This window comes from Myxine glutinosa, chromosome 3 (assembly GCF_964187855.1).
Source record: "Myxine glutinosa chromosome 3, kmMyxGlut1.1, whole genome shotgun sequence".
NCBI classification, from domain to species: Eukaryota; Metazoa; Chordata; class Myxini; order Myxiniformes; family Myxinidae; genus Myxine; species Myxine glutinosa.
In genome coordinates, this window is record NC_136263.1 from 5,696,465 (window position 1) to 5,722,272 (window position 25,808).

At 44.6% G+C, this 25,808-nt stretch overlaps 1 protein-coding gene across 3 annotated transcripts in view; it reads left to right on the forward strand.

Annotated features, from left to right (window-relative positions):
- LOC137423841 (DNA-directed DNA/RNA polymerase mu) overlaps nt 1–25,808 on the forward strand; it is a 135,158-nt gene that overhangs the window by 53,159 nt on the left and 56,191 nt on the right. For all 3 annotated transcript variants that reach the window (XM_068111385.2, XM_068111387.2, XM_068111388.2), the window contains exon 6: nt 13,692–13,815. In XM_068111385.2, coding sequence (XP_067967486.2) covers nt 13,692–13,815 — 124 coding nt within the window. The remainder of the gene's footprint in view (nt 1–13,691; nt 13,816–25,808) is intronic.

A 25,808-nucleotide genomic window follows, 5' to 3' on the forward strand; every position in this document is an offset into this window, starting at 1 on the left:
TTATAAATTGAGTGACATGTGATCACAAATCACTCTACTGTTAGGAATTGAGTGGCATGTGATCACAAATCACAATAATGTTATAAATTGAGTGACATGTGATCACAAATCACAATAATGTTATAAATTGAGTGACATGTGATCACAAATCACAATAATGTTATAAATTGAGTGACATGTGATCACAAATCACAATAATGTTATAAATTGAGTGACATGTGATCACAAATCACAGTACTGTTAGGAATTGAGTGACATGTGATCAGTGATCACAGTACGGTTAGAAATTGAGTGACATGTGATCACAAATCACAGTACTGTTAGAAATTGAGTGACACGTGACCGCAAAACAAAGTATTGTTAGAAATTGAGTGACATGTGATCACAAATCACAGTACTGTTAGGAATTGAGTGACATGTGATCACAAATCACAATAATGTTATAAATTGAGTGACATGTGATCACAAATCACAATAATGTTATAAATTGAGTGACATGTGATCACAAATCACTCTACTGTTAGGAATTGAGTGACATGTGATCACAAATCACAATAATGTTATAAGTTGAGTGACATGTGATCACAAATCACAATAATGTTATAAGTTGAGTGACATGTGATCACAAATCACAGTACTGTTAGGAATTGAGTGACATGTGATCACAAATCACAATAATGTTATAAATTGAGTGACATGTGATCACAAATCACAATAATGTTATAAATTGAGTGACATGTGATCACAAATCACAATAATGTTATAAATTGAGTGACATGTGATCACAAATCACAGTACTGTTAGGAATTGAGTGACATGTGATCAGTGATCACAGTACGGTTAGAAATTGAGTGACATGTGATCACAAATCACAGTACTGTTAGAAATTGAGTGACACGTGACCGCAAAACAAAGTATTGTTAGAAATTGAGTGACATGTGATCACAAATCACAGTACTGTTAGGAATTGAGTGACATGTGATCACAAATCACAATAATGTTATAAATTGAGTGACATGTGATCACAAATCACAATAATGTTATAAATTGAGTGACATGTGATCACAAATCACTCTACTGTTAGGAATTGAGTGACATGTGATCACAAATCACAATAATGTTATAAGTTGAGTGACATGTGATCACAAATCACAATAATGTTATAAGTTGAGTGACATGTGATCACAAATCACAGTACTGTTAGGAATTGAGTGACATGTGATCACAAATCACAATAATGTTATAAATTGAGTGACATGTGATCACAAATCACAATAATGTTATAAATTGAGTGACATGTGATCACAAATCACAATAATGTTATAAATTGAGTGACATGTGATCACAAATCACAATAATGTTAGAAGTTGAGTGACATGTGATCACAAATCACAATAATGTTAGAAGTTGAGTGACATGTGATCACAAATCACAGTACTGTTAGGAATTGAGTGACATGTGATCACAAATCACAGTACTGTTAGGAATTGAGTGACATGTGATCACAAATCACAGTACTGTTAGGAATTGAGTGACATGTGATCACAAATCACAGTACTGTTAGGAATTGAGTGACATGTGATCACAAATCACAGTACTGTTAGGAATTGAGTGACATGTGATCACAAATCACAGTACTGTTAGGAATTGAGTGGCATGTGATCACAAATCACAGTACTGTTAGGAATTGAGTGACATGTGATCACAAATCACAGTACTGTTAGGAATTGAGTGACATGTGATCACAAATCACAATAATGTTATAAGTTGAGTGACATGTGATCACAAATCACAGTACTGTTAGGAATTGAGTGACATGTGATCACAAATCACAATAATGTTAGAAGTTGAGTGACATGTGATCTGTTAGGAATTGAGTGACATGTGATCACAAATCACAGTACTGTTAGGAATTGAGTGACATGTGATCACAAATCACAATAATGTTATAAATTGAGTGACATGTGATCACAAATCACAATAATGTTATAAATTGAGTGACATGTGATCACAAATCACAGTACTGTTAGGAATTGAGTGACATGTGATCACAAATCACAATAATGTTACAAGTTGAGTGACATGTGATCACAAATCACAGTACTGTTAGGAATTGAGTGACATGTGATCACAAATCACATTAATATTATAAATTGAGTGACATGTGATCACAAATCACAATAATGTTAAAAATTGAGTGACATGTGATCACAAATCACAGTACTGTTAGGAATTGAGTGACATGTGATCACAAATCACAATAATGTTATAAGTTGAGTGACATGTGATCACAAATCACAGTACTGTTAGGAATTGAGTGACATGTGATCACAAATCACAATAATGTTATAAATTGAGTGGCATGTGATCACAAATCACAATAATGTTATAAATTGAGTGACATGTGATCACAAATCACAGTACTGTTAGGAATTGAGTGACATGTGATCAGTGATCACAGTACGGTTAGAAATTGAGTGACATGTGATCACAAATCACAGTACTGTTAGAAATTGAGTGACACGTGACCGCAAAACAAAGTATTGTTAGAAATTGAGTGACATGTGATCACAAATCACAGTACTGTTCGGAATTTAGTGGCATGTGATCATAAATCACAGTACGGTTGGAAATTGAGTGACATGTGATCACAAATCACAGTACTGTTAGAAATTGAGTGACATGTGATCACATATCACAATAATGTTATAAATTGAGTGACATGTGATCACAAATCACAATAATGTTATAAATTGAGTGACATGTGATCACAAATCACAGTACGGTTCGGAATTGAGTGACATGTGATCACAAATCACAGTACTGTTAGAAATTGAGTGACATGTGATCACATATCACAGTACTGTTAGAAATTGAGTAACGTGATCACAAATCACAATAATGTTATAAATTGAGTGACATGTGATCACAAATCACAGTACTGTTCGGAATTGAGTGACATGTGATCACAAATCACAGTACTGTTATAAATTGAGTGACGTGTGATCACAAATCACAGTACTGTTAGAAATTGAGTGAGACGTGACCGCAAAACAAATATTGTTTGGAATTGAGTTACATGTGATCACATATCACAGTACTGTTAGAAATTGAGTGACATGTGATCACTAAGCAAACTATTGTTAGAAATTGAGTGACGTGATCATAAATCACAGTACTGTTAGGAATTCAATTATGTATGACCACAAATGAAAGTGTTGGTATGAATGGCGTTGGATGTGCCCATAAAACAAACAGTACCGTGAGTCATTATTTATCATTAAACACCTCATGTTGGCATCTTTTAAGAAGACTTTGTTTGTGATTTGAATCTAAATTCGTATGCCTTTTTTGTTGTGTGGCTCAGGATTAAGGTTGACTATTCATAGTCCTTGAGCCAGACCAAAAGTAATGCTCCGGCGGGGGGAGTAATTCTCATTATGATTTTCCATTAGACCAATGTCTCAAGTGTCAGAAAAGGTGTGATGGACATCTGAGAACGGTAGCTTAGTGCCCGGATGGACGCCATCTTTGAAACCACCCAGTTCGAAAATGCCCATTTGGTGGGGTACATTGTTGCACGTGTATCTGGACTTCTATACTAGCTATCGATGTGCGGTTGACGACTAAATATACGTCCGATGTGTACCGTCTAAATAAAAAATAATATGAAGCATTTTGTTTTAGATTAATTATTATAAAAATCAATTATCGAAAAAAAATCATATATTTTTCAATATTTTATTATTAGACTTGTACTTTTTTTAGTGAAACAACACTGGTATGATTTTCCAAATTATGCATTGTGCTACACCGTTTATCTGTCTATAAAAATAACTCAAAAACTAAAACATATCATCCACCACGAGTTTACAACAAATAAATGTAAAGAGGCATAAAATGACTTAGGCCGCCGCTGGCATTATCTATTCTGACGATAACGCAAGTTAGGAATGTCGTACGGAGAGGATTTTAACACCATACGATATCTAATAAGCAGGCGGAAATTGTTACATAGGAAATCTGCACTTTGGTGGCCATCTTGGATTTCAAAATGGCCGCCAATTATATTAATTATTCATTACTAGAGTTTGGAAAGACGTATGGAACTGATTTTAACACCATACGATGTATATTCCTAATAAGCAAGCGGAGGTATCATTGAACATGTCATGTTTTAGTCAAATAACACCGGTATGATCTTCCAAATTATACATTTTGCTAAACCGTTTATCTGTCTATAAAGATTTTCAGGCAATTTGGCCTGCATTATAATAGAGAACAACATATGCTATACAATATACAGTGCACACAAAGTTAATCATCAGAGTCGCCATCAGAGTCATTGGCATCCTGAGCCACGATAGCATCATCCTGCACCATGTTGGAGCATCCCTGCAGCTTACACACAACAGTGCACTTCAACCCATTCAGTATGCAGGAGCAATCTGACGGTCGACACGTCCTTCTGCATGTGCATGAGATGAGATTCAAGACGACATCTGGAGCTGGTAGACCCGCCATCCATCGGATTGTGAGCGAACCGCCATCATCGAGTTCCCAACCATGTCCTGCTGATGGTGTTGGGACGTCTGGTAGGTTTTCAAGGCTGCGTCGCCAGATAGCCGCCTGATAGTTGGCCCTAAGCGTATGCTGCATCAAGGAGTCTTCACAAGGCGGCAATTGTCCAGATTCGATCTGGCCCTTCTTTGCACAGAACATGTGATAACGGAGCGAATTAACACCGACGATCTTCGTGTTCTTGGCGTACAGCTGACACGTGAAGGCCTGAATGCTATTGAAGACGTCTGTTGGTACATTCCACGAAGATCCCAGATCTGTGAATGCTTGAAGATACAGCTCATTCGCTTGCACAAGCTTCAAAGCCTTTATCTTTCCTTGGCTAGCCAGAGCACTCACAGTGTCACACCCGCTCCATGCATGAAGCCCTGGCAATGCACTGCAAACTCCAGACCCCAATACCGCAGCCAACTTTCCAACGTCGATCATTCTGACTCGAACCTTTGTTCCTCGTCTGATGAAGAGCTCACTATCGATGGTTCTGCTGAGATGAAGACTGATGATCAGAACGTCGGTGTCATCTGCCACTAAGATGATCGTCTTGTAGTGGGTAGCGGCGTGCTTTGCGTGGAGAAACATACGCGTGTCTGCTTCCTCGTGGCTACATTTGAGTGCTTGCACCAACTTCCACCTATCGCGGGTCAGTACCAGACGTTTTTCACCACAGGTGACATACAGTGTTCTGTTGCCTAGCTTTTCGCGATTTGTTTCATGTTTCCACGACTCCGCCAGAAACACAACCAGTTTCTCCTTTGTCTGGCTGCAAGCAAGGAGACGCCGCCAGTTCATGATTTTGTGTGCGGGTCTGATCTCGCTGAAACTGATGCCTTCATTTGAACCGCGGTTCACACGCTCAGCTGCTTTGATGGATTCTTCTGTGTATGTGTCAAAGACAACATCGATGCGCTCACTGCCTTGACCAGCGTGAAGCGCTGCAGCAAGGATGCGGTCAGATAGTTCTTCGAACGTGTCGTTCTCGCCATGCATCTTTTGTATGAGAGCCATCGCATCAATTATTGTTGCACTTCGCTTGTCAACGTTCTCGGCTGGTTCCACAAGACCTTCCATGTGTTTCGCAAGTGCAGCTTTGTTCGTTTTTTTCATTGACCCATCAACGTTTGCCAAAGACCATGGTAACGGCCCTAGTGGGTGACAAAGGACAAGTTGCATGTCGAGGTTCCTTGTCTTGGCGATGAGTATCATGGTGGCAAACTGTTGTCTGTCAGCTCTCAGGACGATCTCCTTGTTTGTGCCCTTCACAACTTTCTGCTTGATCTTACCAAAGGTCTTCAAGTTTAGCTTGTTCAATGTGTCATGAAAGCCTGTTCCCTCTTCAAGACGTTTCTGGAAGCTTTGATACGCCGCTTCCCCCTTTTGCAGGGTGTTGAGTAGGTCATTAGAAACGTCCTCCCTCGCAGCCGCTCCGGTAGATATACTGAGAAGACATGACGGATCATCGGCGAATGGATTGGTCCAGTCATTTTCCAGTAGATCACAGATAGCTGTGACGCCAGACTCATCACGTTTGATGCGAGAAGTAGACAAGTCAGGGTGCTTGGCGTGAGATGTGTCGCTGCCATTCACAAGGATAGTTTCTCGTAGTTGCCTCAGTGCAGTAGCCTGATTTTCTGCAGTTAGATAGTATCGTGACACAGCCCCTTGTCGAAGACTAAAACCTCGTGTTCCTCCAGCTGTTTGCGTATCTTTGTTTACTGTTTCTTCTGTTGTCTGATCAACAGCGATTCTGGCAAATGGATTCCCTGGTCTAAGCTGTACGGAGAAGTAGCCTTGATTGAAATGCCTGTACAACTCGGGGCATGTTTCGTGGAGTTGCGTCATCTGTGCATAGTACACTGGTAGATATCTAGCATAGTTCACCTTGTTCATTGCGAAACACCAAGGGATCACTCTTCTGACACAAGCCAAGTGAAGCATCCAGTCGCCTTCTCTATCCGCACGAATCAACCCCAGCAGGGTCTCTACCATATCAATATACATCATCCAGAAGCGAGCCAGGTCTCCATGTTTGGTTCGCAGAAAATGTAGGTATTTCGCGAACATGTCAAAGCTCTGTACACATGAATCATCATCGAGAGCAGCAGCGAGAGTCTCGTGGCAAACATCCTCCTTGATGCTGCGAATTTTGAGGTCAGTGCTTCGAATCTGGGGTTCCTTGTCAGGATGATTGCTTTCTATCCACACCTGGAAGCCCTTCCAAATGATGCGCATTAGTGCCTCGTACATCAACTTGTGGAGTCGCACAGCACGGTTGTATTGCTTGCCTTCCAGAACCCTGTTGATGGAACCTTCAGCGATTACTCCTGACTCAACAGCTACATCCCGAAGGCCTGCATCTCCAAACATTTTCCCAATGCTCGACATGAAGTTACAGATGGTATGGAAGTTCCCCATCATGAGCACGATTCTTCCATATCGATCGACATCTTTCCATGCTATTTCGGTCGCCTTAGCAAATAGTGCCTGGTCTAGCACCACCGGTATACGCTCAAGCTGAAGTGATGACATGATGTTCAGAGCTTCTCTGAGGATTTCTTGCACTGCATTTCTTGCATCTCCAAACATTTTCCCAATGCTCGACATGAAGTTACAGATGGTATGGAAGTTCCCCATCATGAGCACGATTCTTCCATATCGATCGACATCTTTCCATGCTATTTCGGTCGCCTTAGCAAATAGTGCCTGGTCTAGCACCACCGGTATACGCTCAAGCTGAAGTGATGACATGATGTTCAGAGCTTCTCTGAGGATTTCTTGCACTGTTGCCATATCTGTGGCAGGCGCGTTTATAGTCGGCAGGTAGCCAACTACATCTTCCGTCACCTGAACACGATCTCTAGTCATGATGTTGAAACCAGTCCACGAACTGATTGTCTGGTCGCATGGTTCCAGCATGCGAGTCATAATCCATACGTGATTTCGGCGCTGCGCAAGGGATGTTGCGCCTGCAAGAGTGTCAGAAAGATCTGCAGGCTTGATTGCAGGTGGGCCCTCTCGTTTCCCACCGCTGTATATTGGAACTAAATCGCTGGATGACGGGATAGATCGCTTCTTATCTGCTTTGGATACTGCCGATGGAGGTTGGGGCGGCAAACACGACTGCGACTTCGGTTGGACGATGATACCGTTGACGCGATGCGATGTTCCGCCACCACTCAGCGATTCCTCTAGCCTGTCGATGTTATCGAATGCTAATACAGTCGGGACCGAAGGGTGCACATGTGACGGAAGTGGTACTGTATCTTTCTCCACACTTGCTAATTTGTCTATGCATAGCGCTGTCTCGATTTCTTCGAGAACTGTGTACGAACATCCGTGCCCGATTCGATTCAATATTCTGATGACCTCTGTATTACCGGTGAGCGTTTTCATGACCCACGGAAGTAGGACATGCTTCGATGTTCTGATGGTACCCCGGCGTACAGCATTGATGATATCTTGAGCCATCGACCATACCAGTGTGTCGGCACGCGCAGAGCTACCCCCACTCCCGCAAATCAAAGTATGCAGAAATACACGAAGAGAATCTGGTATCTTCACGTAATCTGAAGTGAGTTCTGCTGGCTGAGGCGGCCAACGTTCATTGTAATGAGCATCTTTGATCTGGTGTCGCAGTGAAGTAGCTGCACGCACAATGTTACTTTCACCGTCCGTTCGTTCAAATGCTTTCACTTCTGCTTTCAGGTTTACGCACTCTGCAGCAATCTCTCGCTTTGTCAGATTATCGGGCATCAAGTATACACGGTGTTTCACATTGAAGAAGATGAGCGATTCTCCAAACTCTCTTTGTAATGTGCGCTGCAGATTCTTCTTGATGGAGTCATGAACATCAACTGAAAATGTATCTGAAGACAGGATATCTGTTGCAACATCAACTATTGGAACAATCCTCGGGTTCAAGAACAAGTCAGTGCGAATGAAATTGAATATACATCGTATCATTTCTTTTTTCTCGATATTATCTTCAATGTCAGTTTCTACTTGAGGTTTTTGGGGCCGTGTGTAGTTTCTATAGCAGGAGAAGTGGTAGTGAGCCTCAGCTGCAACCATATCTCGTGTAGTCAATGCCAAAACTCTCTCATCATTGCGAGCTGTCGCAGCATCTCTTATTGTCTTATCTGCTCGAAGTTCAACAGCCAAGACAACTGTTTCACGGGTACGACTGCCTTTTATGAATTTTGAAGCACGCTGGCAAAAAATGCATTTATCATCGTAGACCGTTGAAGTTGATCCTGTCTCTTCCCGTGATGATCGCCGTCGCACCGCATCGCCAGTATCAACTGAAGAACTTCTAGCTGCATTGGTCAAAGTAGCTAGGTGGTTTTTGTGAGTGAAGTCTGATCTACAAGCCCTATGGTATAATATTGGAATATTAGGAAGTTCAACTGCGCCTTCTTGGACTAGCTTTAGAATTGGATAAAAGTTTCTAACTGCGGCTGCGTCACACAATGTCTTCCAAGAACTGTTGCCCGCTGCCTTGCTTAGTTCAGAGAGTGGCGACTTCTTGCTGCACAGGATGCACGTTCCGGACTCAGGTTCAATCTTCGCCCGTTTCGCCTCGACACCGGCCATCTCAGCTGAAAGAACAAAAAGACTGACGTTAGATTACTCCGATATCCGAAAAGCTCGCCAGCTTACATAGACATACTCATCCAAGTCAGTGAACATGTTAGATGGCGCCACAATACAACTCTATAATAGAGTTGTATGTGGCGCCATCTAACATGTTCACTTTTAGTTCTTAAGCCACCCACCACCCCCCCCCCCCCCTCAGAAATTAATCAGGTCACCGCAACAAATCTCAGACTGAGATATAGAATATAGAATATAGATATAGAATAGACTGACGTCACTTTCGGCACTGGGTTCTGTGGGTTGATTATCGGCGGGAAATTCCAACTGACATAGTTTCGGTTTGTGGAAAGTGCATGCCTTTTCATATATTTTTTGTGTACACTCGTGGTGGATGATATGTTTTAGTTTTTGAGTTATTTTTATAGACAGATAAACGGTGTAGCACAATGCATAATTTGGAAAAATCATACCAGTGTTGTTTCACTAAAAAAAGTACAAGTCTAATAATAAAATATTGAAAAATATATGATTTTTTTTCGATAATTGATTTTTATAATAATTAATCTAAAACAAAATGCTTCATATTATTTTTTATTTAGACGGTACACATCGGACGTATATTTAGTCGTCAACCGCACATCGATAGCTAGTATAGAAGTCCAGATACACGTGCAACAATGTACCCCACCAAATGGGCATTTTCGAGCTGGGTGGTTTCAAAGATGGCGTCCATCCGGGCACTAAGCTACCGTTCTCAGATGTCCATCACACCTTTTCTGACACTTGAGACATTGGTCTAATGGAAAATCATAATGAGAATTACTCCCCCCCCCCCCCCCCCCCCCCCGGAGCATTCACTTCAAAAAATGGCCGGTTGGCTCAAGGACTATCACTTTTTCTTGCACTACCTGGTGTTGGGCTAGCGGCTAGGGTGCCAGCTTAGGATCCAAGGATCCTGGGTTCGAATCCCGGTCGATCGCTGAATTAACGCCAGGGGGGTTGACTCAGCCTGTCATCCTTCTGAGGTCGGCTAATTGAGTACCAGTTCACTGGTAATTCCCTGCTTGTCGTAAAAAGGCTACAAAAAGGGTTGGCGTCAGGAAGGGCATCCGGCCGTAAAACATTGCTTCAAAAAGGGGACCAAAAAAACAACAACAACCACGGTCCCCGAAAAGGCCAACCCCCGCTTTGCGGGGAAAAATGGCCTCTAAACGGTGGTTTTTATTCACTTTTTCTTGCAGGACTGATTTGATTACAAGATTGATCCACTGGTTACATCATCACTGATGCATGGCTGTGATGTTCATGCAATTCCCCTTTTCATTAAACAGGAATTTGGTGTTTGGCTTGGATACCAGCACACAATGGCTTCTCTTTTATATAGGCCTGTGTGGCCTGTTTAGCTAGTTTAGCCATACAAACAAAAGGAAACAAAAGGCCACTTTAATAGTTTAGCTAGTCTAGCTATACAAACCCAAGGAAACAAAAGGCCACTTTAATAGTTTAGCTAGTTTAGCCATACAAACCCAAGGAAACAAAAGGCCACTTTAATAGTTTAGCTAGTTTAGCCATACAAACAAAGCACAATCAAGTTGCATTGCTTAAGTCGTCTTGCTTTGGCCTGATATAAAAGCCAACTAAACCCTACCTTTGGTTTAAATAAATGCGATGTTGATGCCATACTGCTCATGATAGTCCATCTAACGTGTGCAGCCTTTCTCCATGTTTGTTATTTTGTACAAGCAATTCTGTTGTATTTGTACAGGAATTGGAAGTGTGATGAATGAGTGTTTCACCAAAATGATTCATATTCCATCGAGTGCACTTATGAAGCAAATGCAACAAGCAATTATGTTTTGTGTCATTTCAATGGAATTGCACGTTAATGCGCAAATTGCATTTGTTGAAATGGTTGGTGATGGTGGCTTTGATAATTTTGACAACAGTCTTTTTTTTCTTTCTTTTTTTGCCTCCATCACTATCAAAAGTACAGCCAGCAGATGGCAGGGATGCACTGAACGCCGAAGCCGTGCAGCTGCAATCGGCACACTTTTGTAGACGCACAAAATGGAGGTCATTTGGAAGTACAACAGTTGTAATCTTCACGCGATCGCTGCTGTCTTCTCTTCCATCGGGAGTCGTCGATCGAGTGGTGAAATTGCGTTTGGAACAAGTGGAGTGCTTCTTGATCTTCGCTCGAGGATGACTGCCATTGCCAATGAATTGCTATTAAGAGGCCGCAGTTTGTCAGGAGACGATATAGCTGCTATTTCCGAAGGTTATGCACTCGGACATGAGACTCCAATGAATAATGGGCAAAGTGCGTCGACTGACTTGAGGAATTGTATGCGATGCCGAGGTGATGCTTATGTTGCGTGTGGTGCAGCTCAAAGGAAATCGTTGATTAATTTAAGGGCCGTATGACTGACACCATCAGAGAGAGAGAAAGAGGAACTTGCACAGACAAGAAGAAAGAAGAACCACGTTTAGAGGTCATTTTCCCCCGCAGAGCAGGGGTTGGCCTTTTTCAGGTACCGTTGTCTCTTTTTTGAAGAAATGTTTTACAGCCGGATGCCCTTCCTGCCTCCAACCATGTTAGTCGCCTCTTACGACACACGGAATTACCAGTGAACTGGTACTCAATTTGCCGACATCGGAAGGATGTCAGGCTGAGTCAACCCCTCTGGTGTTAATTCGGCGATTGACCGGGATTCAAACCCAGGATCCTGGGATCCCAAGCCGGCACCCTAACCGATAAGCCAACACCAGGCTTAGGAACTTGCACAGAGATCACGTCACACAAAGCTCACTTGCTGATTGGTCAAAAATAAATGAGAATTCCTTTTGCAGTTAAACAAGTCAGGACATTGGTTCTGTAATAAGGATTGTGAACCTTTCATTTGTGTGCATCATGCAGAGTGTATTGTTGGAAATATGGAGGATGGCCTGGTGGGTCCTCGCGACATGGTTACAACTTCTTCATCAGATTGGGTCTTTGGAGGAGGAGGGAATCTGCCGTGTTTTGTCCTCTTTTGAAGCCAATTGAAGGATTACAAATCTATATCCGACCATCTTTTTATTGAGGTTAGCGCTGGGAGAATCATGGAGACACCTTGCATAATGTATACCTTGTGAAGTATGATGTTTCTGGCATGGGCAGCAGGATAGCTCAACTTGTAATTGTGTTCAGTTCTGGGTTGTCCGTTAACGGTCTACAGTTAACAAAAAATTCCATGGTATCTTTCATGAGATTGATCCGTTATGGGAGTATCATTCCATAGTAACCTTGATTTGGCATTTCTGTGGGAAGTTGAAATGAAATGCCAGTCTGTTATAGCACTTTGTTATCCCTAGCTCTTAAACCATGAGAACAGTGACTTGTTTTTTTTCACAAATCCATCACGGCAGTTCCTTGAGACATGGGCATGGTTGGTTTCCCAAGTAACTTTTCCAGTATGTAAAAATTGGTTGAATGTATGCTGTGCTAGTGTCACTTCCGTTTCAATGGACGAACGTAGAAGTGAAATGGGATATATATTGTTACAGGTTTGGCCGGTCAGGGATATATTGTTACAGGTTTGGCCGGTCAGGATCACGAGGGGGTGGGGGGTGGGGGGGGCTGCATGACCTGTGACTCTAAAGCCGATGAGCCGCAGATAACTCCATGCATGATGGGTTGCTAAGCAACCACAGACGCCATCTGAGATGATCAATTTTGGTAAGGTCCACGAGTCCAATTTCCGCATCACCTTCCCAACAAATTAATCCCCCCAGATAGGGAACCATGCTTTCACCGCCCCATTACTGTCAATCAAGAATGGCCGAGTGATACCGCTTTGCCTCTGTCCTGGATGTCTTCAGCAGAGCATACTTGCGTCTATTTTAAATTTTAGAGATTGAGGATTTAAAGGTCACAAGTAAAGGACAGTGGAGCCACCGACCATAACTTTTCCCTTGTTATGGGCTCGTCAGGACAACATATTGCACAAACATTTACATGTAACGATGCAAAAGTAGTCGGTTCAATATTGTATTAAACCTCCTCGCTTGATGGAGCAGCAAGGCACAGATAGTTTGCCATAACAGCCGAAGCTGCGTGATCTGTAAACTACAATGACCACCTGCCACACTAACACATCACCTCTGCCTCACTGCCCATCAACCAAGAGGTGGGATTGTGGTCCGGTGTAACGACTGCGAATAGGATTGTGGATATTTACATATTTTAATGAATAGGATATGGTGTATCTTTGGTTGGTAGAGAGGAATGTAGGTTTAATGTATTTTCAGGTATGTTTTCTTGCTCCATTATTTGACGACTGTAATTTCCCAAATGGCGGTGGAAATTTTCAGTGCTGCATTTGAGAAACCTGAGTTGAAATAAATCATCAATTGAAGAGGTTTGTGGAGGGTTTCTTGCCTAACTCGAGTCACATACATGGTTGTCGATAAGAGTGTGGGGTGAAATGGCGGAGGTAGAAATGGAAAAAGGTAATCAACATGTGCATGTCATACAGGTATTCATGAGCGTATGGGGCGTGGGGCTGAAAACCGCAGCACGTTGGTACCGAGATGGTCTTCGGAGTCTGAGCGAAGTTCGTGCGAGTCCTTCCGTTAAACTCACGCGGATGCAGCAAGCAGGTAAATTTGACGAGAAATGCTCGGAATATCTTATTTTGTTCCCCTCGCCAGAGGAGAGGGTATTGCATTTGGGTCTGTTTGTCTGTTACTTGTGAATTTGAAGATTCGCAAGTATATTGGTTGGTCTGTCTGTTATTACCTCGCGCACACAAAGCGAAAAGTGGGGTTAAGGAATTGGTTCCTATCTGTCTGTCTGTCATCAGTTTATGATCGTCAGTTTATGATCGAGGAACAATTTAATTGAAATCGAAAGTTATATTTTGAGCAGGAATCGGAAAACCAACCTGCTGTTTTACTGTACTTTGGCTCTGAATTTGTCCCGATCAGACATGCACAGAGTGAGATGATTTTTAAGCGGTGAAGCCGCTTCAATATTTGGCTGTCCATTCATCAAAAATTAGGAAGAAGAACCTTTATAACCCACTGTGTTTAATTCTAAAGGGTAATTATAATGAGTTATAAAGGGTCGTTCGAAACGGCTTTAAAGGGCAATTCTAAAGGGTAATTCGAAAGGGTAAATCTAAAGGGTTCTAAAGGGTAATTCGAAATTGTTCTAAAGGGTAATTCTGAAGGGTTCGAAAAGGTAATTCTACGGGGTTCTAAAGGGTAATTCTAAAAGTTCTAAAGTGTGATTATAATGGGTTCTAAATGGTTCTGAATGATTCAAAAGTGTAATTTTAAAGGGTAATTCGAAATTGTTCTAAAGGGTAATTCTGAAGGGTTTGAAAAGGTAATTCTACGGGGTTCTAAAGGGTAATTCTAAAAGTTCTAAAGTGTGATTATAATGGGTTCTAAATGGTTCTGAATGATTCAAAAGTGTAATTTTAAAGGGTAATTCGAAATTGTTCTAAAGGGTAATTCTAAAGGGTTCTAAAAGGTAATTCTACGGGGTTCCAAAGGGTAATTCTAAAAGTTCGAAAGTGTTCTAAAGTGTGATTATAATGGGTTGTAAATGGTTCTGAATGGTTCAAAAGTGTAATTCTAAAGGGTTCTAAAGGGTAATTCGAAATTGTTCTAAAGGGTAATTCTAAAGGGTTCTAAAGGGTAATTCAAAATTGTTCTAAAGGGTAATTCTAAAGGGTTCTAAAGGGTAATTCGAAATTGTTCTAAAGGGTAATTCTAAAGGGTTCTAAAGGGTAATTCTAAAGGGTTCTAAAGGGTAATTCGAAATTGTTCTGAAGGGTAATTCTAAAGGGTTCGAAAGGGTAATTCGAAATTGTTCTATAGGGTAATTCTAAAGGGTTCTAAAGGGTAATTCGAAATTGTTCTAAAGGGTAATTCTAAAGGGTTCTAAAGGGTAATTTGAAATTGTTCTAAAGGGTAATTCTAAAGGGTTCTAAAGGGTAATTGGAAATTGTTCTAAAGGGTAATTCTGAAGGGTTCGAAAAGGTAATTCTACGGGGTTCTAAAGGGTAATTCTAAAAGTTCTAAAGTGTTTTAAAGTGTGATTATAATGGGTTCTAAATGGTTCTGAATGATTCAAAAGTGTAATTCTAAAGGGTATTTCGAAATTGTTCTAAAGGGTAATTCTAAAGGGTTCTAAAAGGTCATTCTACGGGGTTCCAAAGGGTAATTCTAAAAGTTCGAAAGTGTTCTAAAGTGTGATTATAATGGGTTGTAAATGGTTCTGAATGGTTCAAAAGTGTAATTCTAAAGGGTTCTAAAGGGTAATTCGAAATTGTTCTAAAGGGTAATTCTAAAGGGTTCGAAAGGGTAATTCGAAATTGTTCTATAGGGTAATTCTAAAGGGTTCTAAAGGGTAATTCGAAATTGTTCTAAAGGGTAATTCTAAAGGGTTCTAAAGGGTAATTCGAAATTGTTCTTAAGGGTAATTCTAAAGGGTTCTAAAGGGTAATTCGAAATTGTTCTAAAGGGTAATTCTGAAGGGTTCGAAAAGGTAATTCTACGGGGTTCTAAAGGGTAATTCTAAAAGTTCTAAAGTGTGATTATAATGGGTTCTAAATGGTTCTGAATGATTCTAAAGTGTAATTCTAAAGGGTAATTCGAAATTGTTCTAAAGGGTAATTCTAAAGGGTTCTAAAAGGTAATTCTATGGGATTCCAAAGGGTAATTCTAAAAGTTCGAAAGTGTTCTAAAGTGTGATTATAATGGGTTGTAAATGGTTCTGAATGGTTCAAAAGTGTAATTCTAAAGGGTTCTAAAGGGTAATTCGAAATTGTTCTAAAGGGTAATTCTAAAGGGTTCTAAAGGGTAATTCGAAATGGTTCTAAAGGGTTCTAAAGGGTAATTCTAAAGGGTTCTAAAAGGTAATTCTACGGCGTTCTAAAGGGTAAATCTAAAAGTTCGAAAGTGTTCTAAAGTGTGATTATAATGGGTTCTAAATGGTTCTGAATGGTTCAAAAGTGTAATTCTAAAGGGTTCTAAAGGGTAATTCGAAATTGTTCTAAAGGGTAATTCTAAAGGGTTCTAAAAGGTAATTCTACGGGGTTCCAAAGGGTAATTCTAAAAGTTCGAAAGTGTTCTAAAGTGTGATTATAATGGGTTGTAAATGGTTCTGAATGGTTCAAAAGTGTAATTCTAAATGGTTCTAAAGGGGTAATTCGAAATTGTTCTAAAGGGTAATTCTAAAGGGTTCTAAAGGGTAATTCGAAATTGTTCTAAAGGGTAATTCTAAAGGGTTCTAAAGTGTAATTCTAAAGGGTTCTAAAGGGTAATTCGAAATTGTTCTAAAGGGTAATTCTAAAGGGTTCTAAAGGGTAATTCGAAATTGTTCTAAAGGGTAATTCTAAAGGGTAATTCGAAATTGTTCTAAAGGGTAATTCTGAACCGTTCGAAAAGGTAATTCTACGGGGTTCTAAAGGGTCATTCTAAAAGTTCTAAAGTGTTCTAAAGTGTGATTATAATGGGTTCTAAATGGTTCTGAATGATTCAAAAGTGTAATTCCAAAGGGTAATTCGAAATTGTTCTAAAGGGTCATTCTAAAGGGTTCTAAAAGGTAATTCTATGGGGTTCCAAAGGGTAATTCTAAAAGTTCGAAAGTGTTCTAAAGTGTGATTATAATGGGTTGTAAATGGTTCTGAATGGTTCAAAAGTGTAATTCTAAAGGGTTCTAAAGGGTAATTCGAAATTGTTCTAAAGGGTAATTCTAAAGGGTTCTAAAGGGTAATTCGAAAGGGTTCTAAAGGGTAATTCTAAAAGTTTGAAAGTGTTCTAAAGTGTAATTATAATGGGTTCTAAATGGTTCTGATTGGTTCAAAAGTGTAATTCTAAAGGGTTCTAAAGGGTAATTCGAAATTGTTCTAAAGGGTTCTAAAGGGTAATTCTAAAAGTTTGAAAGTGTTCTAAAGTGTAATTATAATGGGTTCTAAATGGTTCTGATTGGTTCAAAAGTGTAATTCTAAAGGGTTCTAAAGGGTAATTCGAAATTGTTCTAAAGGGTTCTAAAGGGTAATTCTAAAAGTTTGAAAGTGTTCTAAAGTGTAATTATAATGGGTTCTAAATGGTTCTGAATGGTTCAAAAGTGTAATTATAAAGGGTTCTAAATGTTAATTCGAAATTGTTCTACAGGGTAATTCTAAAGGGTTCTAAAAGGTAATTCTACAGGGTTCCAAAGGCTAATTCTAAAAGTTCAAAAGTGTTCTAAAGTGTGATTATAATGGGTTGTAAATGGTTCTGAATGGTTCAAAAGTGTAATTCTAAAGGGTTCTAAAGGGTAATTCTAAAGGGTTCTAAAGGGTAATTTGAAATTGTTCTAAAGGGTAATTCTAAAGGGTTCTAAAGGGTAATTCGAAATTGTTCTAAAGGGTAATTCTAAAGGGTTCTAAAGGGTAATTCTAAAGGGTTCTAAAGGGTAATTCGAAATTGTTCTAAAGGGTAATTCTAAAGGGTTCTAAAGGGTAATTCGAAATTGTTATAAAGGGTAATTCTGAAGGGGTCGAAAAGGTAATTCTACGGGGTTCTAAAGGGTAATTATAAAAGTTCTAAAGTATGATTATAATGGGTTCTAAATGGTTCTGAATGATTCAAAAGGTGTAATTCTAAAGGGCAATTCGAAATTGTTCTAAAGGGTAATTCTAAAGGGTTCTAAAAGGTAATTCTAAGGGGTTCCAAAGGGTAATTCTAAAAGTTCGAAAGTGTTCTAAAGTGTGATTATAATGGGTTCTAAATGGTTCTGAATGGTTCAAAAGTGTAATTATAAAGGGTTCTAAATGGTAATTCGAAATTGTTCTAAAGGGTAATTCGAAATTGTTCTAAAGGGTAATTCTGAAAGTTCGAAAGTGTTCCAAAGTGTAATTATAATGGGTTCTAAATGGTTCTAAAGTGTAATTCTAAAGGGTTCTAAAGAATAATTCTCCCCTTATTTTCTAAACAAGGAGTCACGAACCTTGTTTTCTTGATTTAAATCAAAACCGCGTCAAGGTCGTCAAAATGTACCATTTGTATAGGTATGGGTAAACGTTATGTAGTAATACGTTATTTCATTCACATCAAAATTTAAATTCATGGTAATAAGGTGGGTCCAGTGCTTCCCCAAAGGCAAATAGGGCATCAGAATCTTTGAACTGGCCAGTTGCAATGTCTGCAGTGTGCAGACACATTCGTTACAAAAACACAACACACATGCAACATAAATCCGAAGGAGAGATTAAACATGAGAGGAGATTTGTGCTCTGAGGCAAAGTCACCCAGTTGGTTCAAAACTTAAAGTGGATGATGAATGCATGCGACCCGACCAAAGATTTACAAAAAACAGAGACAGGTCGAAACAGTCTTCCGACTCTAAAGCTAGTCCGTCATTTGTTCCTACCAGTGAGAAATCCTCTAGTGATAGAGTTCTGTTTTTTGTTTTTTGTTTTTTGTTTTTTGTATACAAGATCGAGGCTCGTGAAAGAGCGAACATTAATCACACAGAAAGACAAACAGACACACAAAACAAATAACATCGGGAGCGGTAGACAAGATGGGGAGAGAGGGGGAAGGACACAAACACAACATTTGAGAGCAGGGACCGAGAGACATGGAGACATCGAGAAAACTGTGGGAGGGAGAGGGCTTTGGGGAGGAGGCATGGGAAGGGGGGGGGGGGGGGTGGGAGAGGTATAAAACATATGGACACTGCCAAGACTTCCAGGAAAGAAGTTGGAATTTCAAACAAGGTGGATCTGGGGTGAATTAGTGGGGGTAGAAAAGATCAAGGTTTTGGATGGGGGAAGATAAGAGATGGTGGTGAACAGCTGTTTTGAAGACCTGGAGGGAGGAGTGTGATTGAAGTGAGTGTGGGAGTTTGTTCCAGAGGCGGGAGAAAAGAGGAATGAAAGAGTGAAGGTGAGCAGAGAGCCGAGATTTCGGCAGTTTACCCATCAGAGGGTGGCTGGCAGATCTTGTGCAACCTGTAGGAATATTTGGGGGACAGAGCACAGAGAGAGCTGGGGGAGCAAGGCCGGAGAGGAGTCGGTAGAAGACAGAAAGACCACCTACCTGCCTGCGGTGAGTGAGTGAAAGGCCCTCAGAGATAGCTTCATCGCGGGAGATTCCAATGATTCTGAAAGCTTTGGATTCAACAGCGTGAAGCCGAGCCAGGTGAGAGGCAGGAGCACCAGCCCATAGGGGAGAACAGTATTCCATTGAGCTGCGGATGAAAGCCTTGTATGTGGTGAGGAGCTCAGGTGTGCCTAGGAAGGACTTCGCACGACGGAGGATGCCCAGTCGGCGACTGGCTTTGGAGGCCAGCTTGGAAATGTGGTTTTCCCAAGAAAGATCATGGCAGATGGTGAGACCCAAAAGCTTGAGCGACAGAACTTCTTGGAGAGGATTGTTGAGAAAGTAGATGGGAGGGTTGTCCAGTCGATCTTTTCGGAGAGACATAGTAAGAGTGTGAGATTTGTCAGGATTGAAAGACATGTTCCACATGTTTGACCAGTCTGTGATTTTGTCCAGGTCTTCAGAGAGTGAGGAGGCTGCAGACTGCCGATCTGAGGGAAGAGGAATGGAGTGGCAGAGAGTGGAGTCATCAGCAAAGAGATACAGAGGATTTTCCAGAGAGTCGGAGAGATCATTGATAAAGACCAGAAAAAGCACAGGGCCCAGCACACTGCCTTGGGGAACTCCAGCCTGAACGGGAAGGGGAGATGAGAGAAATCCATTCAGGGCCACACGTTGACTACGACCAGAGAGGAAGTCCGCAAGCCATGCATGGAGATTTCCATGGATACCATAGGAGGAGAGTTTGGTGAACAGAGCTGGGTGCCAGACCGTATCGAAGGCACGTGATATGTCAAGGGAGATAGCTCTGATTTCCTGTTTGGCATTGAGGACCTCCATCCATTGTTGAGACAGCAGAAGCAGCATGTCCAGAGTAGAGTGACCTGGTCTGAAACCAAATTGATGATCAGAGATCAAGCCATTGGAGAAGAGGAAAGATTTAATATCCGAAGCAATGATGGATTCCATGACTTTGCTGATAATTGGGAGCAGGCTGATTGGTCTGTAGTTGCAAGGATCTGTTTTTGCACCTTTTTTTGTGTAAAGCGGTAATGTTTGCTGATTTCCAGGATGCTGGCAGATGACCTTGAGCAAAGGATAGGGTGAAAAGAACAGAGAGAGGGTGAGATAGAGCGGCAGAGCAGGATTTTAGGACCCGTGGGCTGATGCCATCTGGTCCAGTTGCAGAATCAGAGTCGAGGTTTGACAAAAACTCCTCCACCTTGTCAGGAGAGAAGGTCACAGAGTCCAGGAGCAGTTTGGTTCGACTGGGAAAGGTGGGAACAGAGAGAGATGGGTTTGGGACTAAGGATTTTGAGGCAAACACAGAGTTGAGGCATTCGGCTTTGTCACGTGCGATGTCAACTGTGTGGCCATTTGAGGTAAGGGAGGGGATGGAGGGGGAACAAACACCAGAAACGGATTTGACCAGATGCCACCAGGATTTGGAGGAAGGAGACAGGTTTGAGAGTTCATTCTTGAGTGAGGAGAGATAGTGCTTCCTGGCACTCCTGAGGGTAGACACACACTTGTTCCGAGCTTGGTGGAAGGAACTGAGATTTCCTTCAGTTGGATTAGCCTTCCAAGAGGCAAAGGCAAGTTGTTTCAGGGCAACTGCCTCACCACAAGATTCAGTGTACCATGGACGGGAGGAAGGGTAAGACAACTGAAGGCGAGATGGGATAAATCTGTGCATGAGAGAGATCAGTTTGCTTTGGAAGAATTCCCAGGAAGAATTGATGTCAGAGGCAGTGGAGATGGGAGACCAATCCAGACGATTGATGGCTGCTTGAAGACCGTCCCAGTCGGCCTGAGTGAAATGCCAGACTCGTCGACGCTGAGGAGGCTCTCTGAGAATGGCCAGAGAGATGTCCACTTTGACAAGCACATGATCAGAAGAACCGTTTGGAGCAGAAGAAGAGCAGCAGACATTGGCAGGGAAGTTAGTCATAAACAAGTCTAGAAGAGAAGATACTCCATTGGCTGAGATCCGGGTCGGGAAATTGACAGATTGTGTCAATCCCAGTGAGTCACAGAAGTCCTTTGCTGAGGTGCCATGACTGGTGAGAGAGGAACCCACACCCAACCAGGTGGCATGATGACAATTGAAGTCACCACATATGAGGAAGAGAGAGTTGGGATGAGTGGATAGAAGTTGGTCCATGTTGTCAGACAGTGAAATGTAGATGGAGTCATCACTGTTTGGGGGACGGTACAGAACACATATGAACAAAAGGTGGGAGCGGAGAGGAAGCCGTAGCCAGAGGTACTCCTGGGGGTGAGGAGGAGAGAGGGCAGTGCAAGGAGAGTGAGGAAGAGAGTTTTTGATAAAGATAGCCACCCCACCACCAGGCCGAGGCTCAGGTCTATCATACCGGAGGAGGGAGTAACCAGGAAGAGATATTAAGGAATCAGAGACATCTTGAAGGAGGAAAGTCTCTGTTAAGCAGATCAAGTCTGGATTGTCAGAAGCAACCTGTATGGAGAGATCAGTCAGGTTTGAGCGAAGGCCCCGGATGTTTGAGGTCCATACCGTTAATGAAGAGAGAGGGGGAGCATCGGGTACAGGACAGGGGAGGGGAGGAGTAGGGTAAGATGAAGGATGAGAGGGGGAGGTAGGGAGAGCAGTTGTTAGTGTGTCAGCGATTGCAGAAGAGTTCCAAGAAAGGGAAGGATGAGGAGGATGAAAGGTTTGAAGGTGAAGGGATGAGGCACAGAGAGGGGTTGTTTGAGGGGGGGCAGAGGAAAGAAGAAGGTTGGGGGGGGTGGAGGTATGAGATAGAAGGGAGACGAAGTGGGGAGGAGGCAGCTTTGAGGAGGAGGGGGGGGGAGGGAGAATTGGAGAGGAATGGTATGGGGGGAGATTTGAATGGGAGGGGTTGGGGGGGAGTTTTGAAGGGGAGGAGTGAGGGGGGAGTTTAGGAGGGGAAGGGCAAGGGGGGAGTTCAGGAGTGGAAGGGCAAGGGGGGAGTTCAGGAGTGGAGGGGTAGGGGGGGAGTTTAAGAGTGGCGGGGCAAGGGGGGAGTTTAGGAGTGTAGGTGCAAGGGGAGGGATTTGGATGGGAGGGGCAAGAGGGGAGTTTAGAAAGTGGATGATTAATGAAAGACGAACATTGAAAACAAATTGGGTTTGTTGTGATTTTCAAGTTAGCAATCCGGTTCAGAATGATGGAGGAGGGATGGAATGAATGTGAGTTTAGACCATGTAGTGAGGGAGAAGTATAAGATATTGAATTTCTTTTTTTTGAGGTGGAATCAGTTGGAGACGAAATTGAGAAAAGCCTTTTAAATAGGAAGAAAAACAGCGTGTTGTAAAATACCACTGAGTAAAACACTGAAGGGGAAAGGTTATACATATTTAAATAATATTTAAACAGAACCGTGAACAATCTTATGTGCACAAAAATACCAACGGGGGGAGAGCCGAGAGGGACCACCACGAGTCACGTGAAGGGCAAACGGTGGATGGCAAGGAGTTAATCAAGTTGTTCAGCAAACATTGCATATTTTGCAACAAGGAAGGTCGTAAATGGAAAAAAGAAAGGTGGGGTTGTAGTTTCTGAGGCCACAACAGTGTTTGGTTTGGGTAGTGGAAAGAAAATCTTGTTGAAAAACTTATTGAGTTGAAAAACGATCAAAAACTTCTGAGAACAATAAGAGGAGTGTGGTGCTGTGCACACACGACTCGATTGCCAGAGAGGTAGGCCACAACGCGTTGGTACAAACAAAGAGTCTTTATTAAGAGCTCGCACTTCAGCACTGGGCGGGCTCGATCTTAGAGCCCGCATATATGTCCCGAGGCCACGCCTTGTCCCCGGGCGTGGCCGATCGGTCGAAAGGCGGGGCATGCGCTTTCGTTCCCCGCCTGGACGCTCGCGCCACCCACTGGTGCGTTTGTCCCTTGTGCCCGCCACACGCGCCCCCCCCCCAGAATTCCCACGCACCTGAAGGGTGAGTTTGCGGGGAAGCCGGATGACCCGGCCGAAACGCCCCCTGGCGATGCGTGCAGGGCTGGGGGGTAGCAGGGCTGGGGGGTGCCGGGGGTCCGACCGCCGGGGGGCGGCCTCGACGCAGAGGCAGAGCTGCTTGCGGGGGGTGGTCCAGATCGAGGTGGGCCGGCTTGAGGCGGCCCACGGAGATGCGATCTGGGGCACCGCCGATGTCGATGGTGAAATATTTGTCCCCGGTCTCCAGCATGCGGAAGGGGCCGTCGAACGGGGGCCGTAGCGGTGCCCGGTGGGCATCATGCCGGACGAAGACGTACTCCGCCGTGCGAAGCTCCGGGGCAACGTGGGAAGACGGGCAACCGTGGTGTGCCGTCGGCACCGGGGCAAACCTCCGGGCGGTCTCCTGAAGGGCGGAGCGCTGTTGCGCCGCGGACCAAGGAGCCGTGGTGTCGGGGATAAATTCACCCGGTACCCGCAGTGGTTGCCAGAAGACCAGCTCCGCCGAGGACGTGCGCAGGTCGTCCTTGGGCGCCGTCCTGTGACCCAGTAGGACCCAGGGGAGCCTGTCGGCCCAGCTGCCATCGCGGAGGCTGGCCCGGAGCGCGGCCTTCATCGATCGATGAAAGCGCTCGCACAGGTCATTGGCCTGGGGGTGGTAGGCCGTGGTGCGGTGTAGTTTTATGCCGAGCCCTTGCGTCACCGCGGCCCAGAGCTCCGAGGTGAACTGGGGGCCGCGGTCGGACGAGATGTCCGAGGGGGCACCGAACCAGGCAACCCAAGTGGCGATGAAGGCTTGCGCCACATCAGCCGCAGACGTTGCCGCCAATGGGACGGCCTCCGGCCACCGTGTGGTGCGGTCCACCATGGTGAGGAGGTGGGTGAACCCCCGTGAGGGGGGCAGAGGTCCCACCAAGTCGACGTGCACGTGGTCGAACCGACGCTCGGGCACCGCAAACGGGGCCAACCGGGCCTGGGTGTGGCGGCGGACCTTTGCGCTCTGGCGCGCGAGGCACGACCTGGCCCAGTCACGGACGTCCTTCCTGAGGCCATGCCAGACGAACTTCGCCGCGACGAGCTTCTGGGAGGCCTTCGTGCCCGGGTGGGACAGGTCGTGGATAGCGTCGAACACTGGGCGCTGCCAGCCAGCGGGCACGATGGGGCGAGGCCGGCCGAGGGAGACGTCGCACAGGAGGGCCGCGCCCGCGGCGTCGAACGGCACCTCGGTGACGCAGAGGCCCGCGACGGCGGTCCGCAAGGCCTGGACGCCGGGGTCGGCGGTCTGGTCCTCCGCCATCCGGGCATAGTCGATCCCGAGGTGGACCGCGTGCGCGACGGACCGGGAAAGGCAATCCGCCACCGGGTTGTCTTTACCCGCCACGTGACGGATGTCCGTCTTATACTCGAACACGGCAGAGAGGTGACGCTGCTGCCGTGCCGACCATGGCTCGGCGACGTTGGCCATCGCAAACACAAGGGGCTTGTGGTCGACGAAAGCCGTGAACGGGCGGCCCTCCAGCAGATGGCGGAAGTGTCGGACCACCAGGTGGAGCCCGAGCAGCTCGCGGTCGAAGGTGCTGAAGCGGCGTTCGTGCGGGCGAAGTTGCCGGCTAAAAAACGCCAGCGGTTGCCAAGCACCACGCACCCACTGCTTGTGCACCGCGCCTACCGCGTAGTCCGACGTGTCGGTGGTGAGGGTGAGGGCGATCGGGCGCCGGGTGCACCAGCATGGTGGCGTTGGCCAGGGCCAGCTTTGTGCCCGCAAACGCCGCGGCCATCGGCTCCGACCAGGCGATGTCACCTTTGCCCGGCTTGCCCCGGAGGGCCTCGTGCAGGGGCGGAGGAGCTCGGCGACGTGGGGCACGAAGCGGTGGTAAAAATTTACCATGCCCAGGAACTCCTGGAGCCCCTTGATCGTGCGGGGTCACGGGAAATCCCTGACCGCCTACACCTTGGCCGGTAAAGACACGGCCCTGTGCCTGGTGATGCGGTGCCCCAAGAAGTCGATGGTGGCGACGCCGAAACGGCACTTGGCGGGGTTGATGATTAGGCCATGCTGGCCCAGGCGTTCGAAAAGCGTGCGGAGGTGGAGCAGGTGCTCCTCCCGGGACGCGCTCGCGACTAGGATGTCGTCCAGGTAGACAAAGAGGAAAGGTAAGTCGCGCAAGACGCTGTCCATAAGCCGTTGGAATGCCTGGGCCGCATTCTTCAACCCGAAAGGCATTCGCAGGAACTCGAAGAGGCCGAAAGGGGTGATGACGGCCGTCTTCGGGACATTGCCCGGTTGTACGGGGACCTGGTGGTAGCCCCGGATGAGGTCCACCTTGGAAAACACGGTCGTGTTTGCCAACCGGGCGGAAAAGTCCTGGATATGCGGGACCGGGTAGCGGTCGGGGGTGGTGGCATCATTGAGCCGGCGGTAGTCCCCGCACGGCCGCCATCCCCCGCCGGGCTTCGGCACAATGTGCAGAGGAGAAGCCCAAGTGCTGTTGGAGCGCCGTACGATCCCCAGCCGCCCCAGCATGGCGAACTCCGCTTTCGCCACGGCGAGCTTCGTGGGTTCGAGTCGGCATGCCCGGGCATAGACCGGCGGCCCGACCGTGGGTAT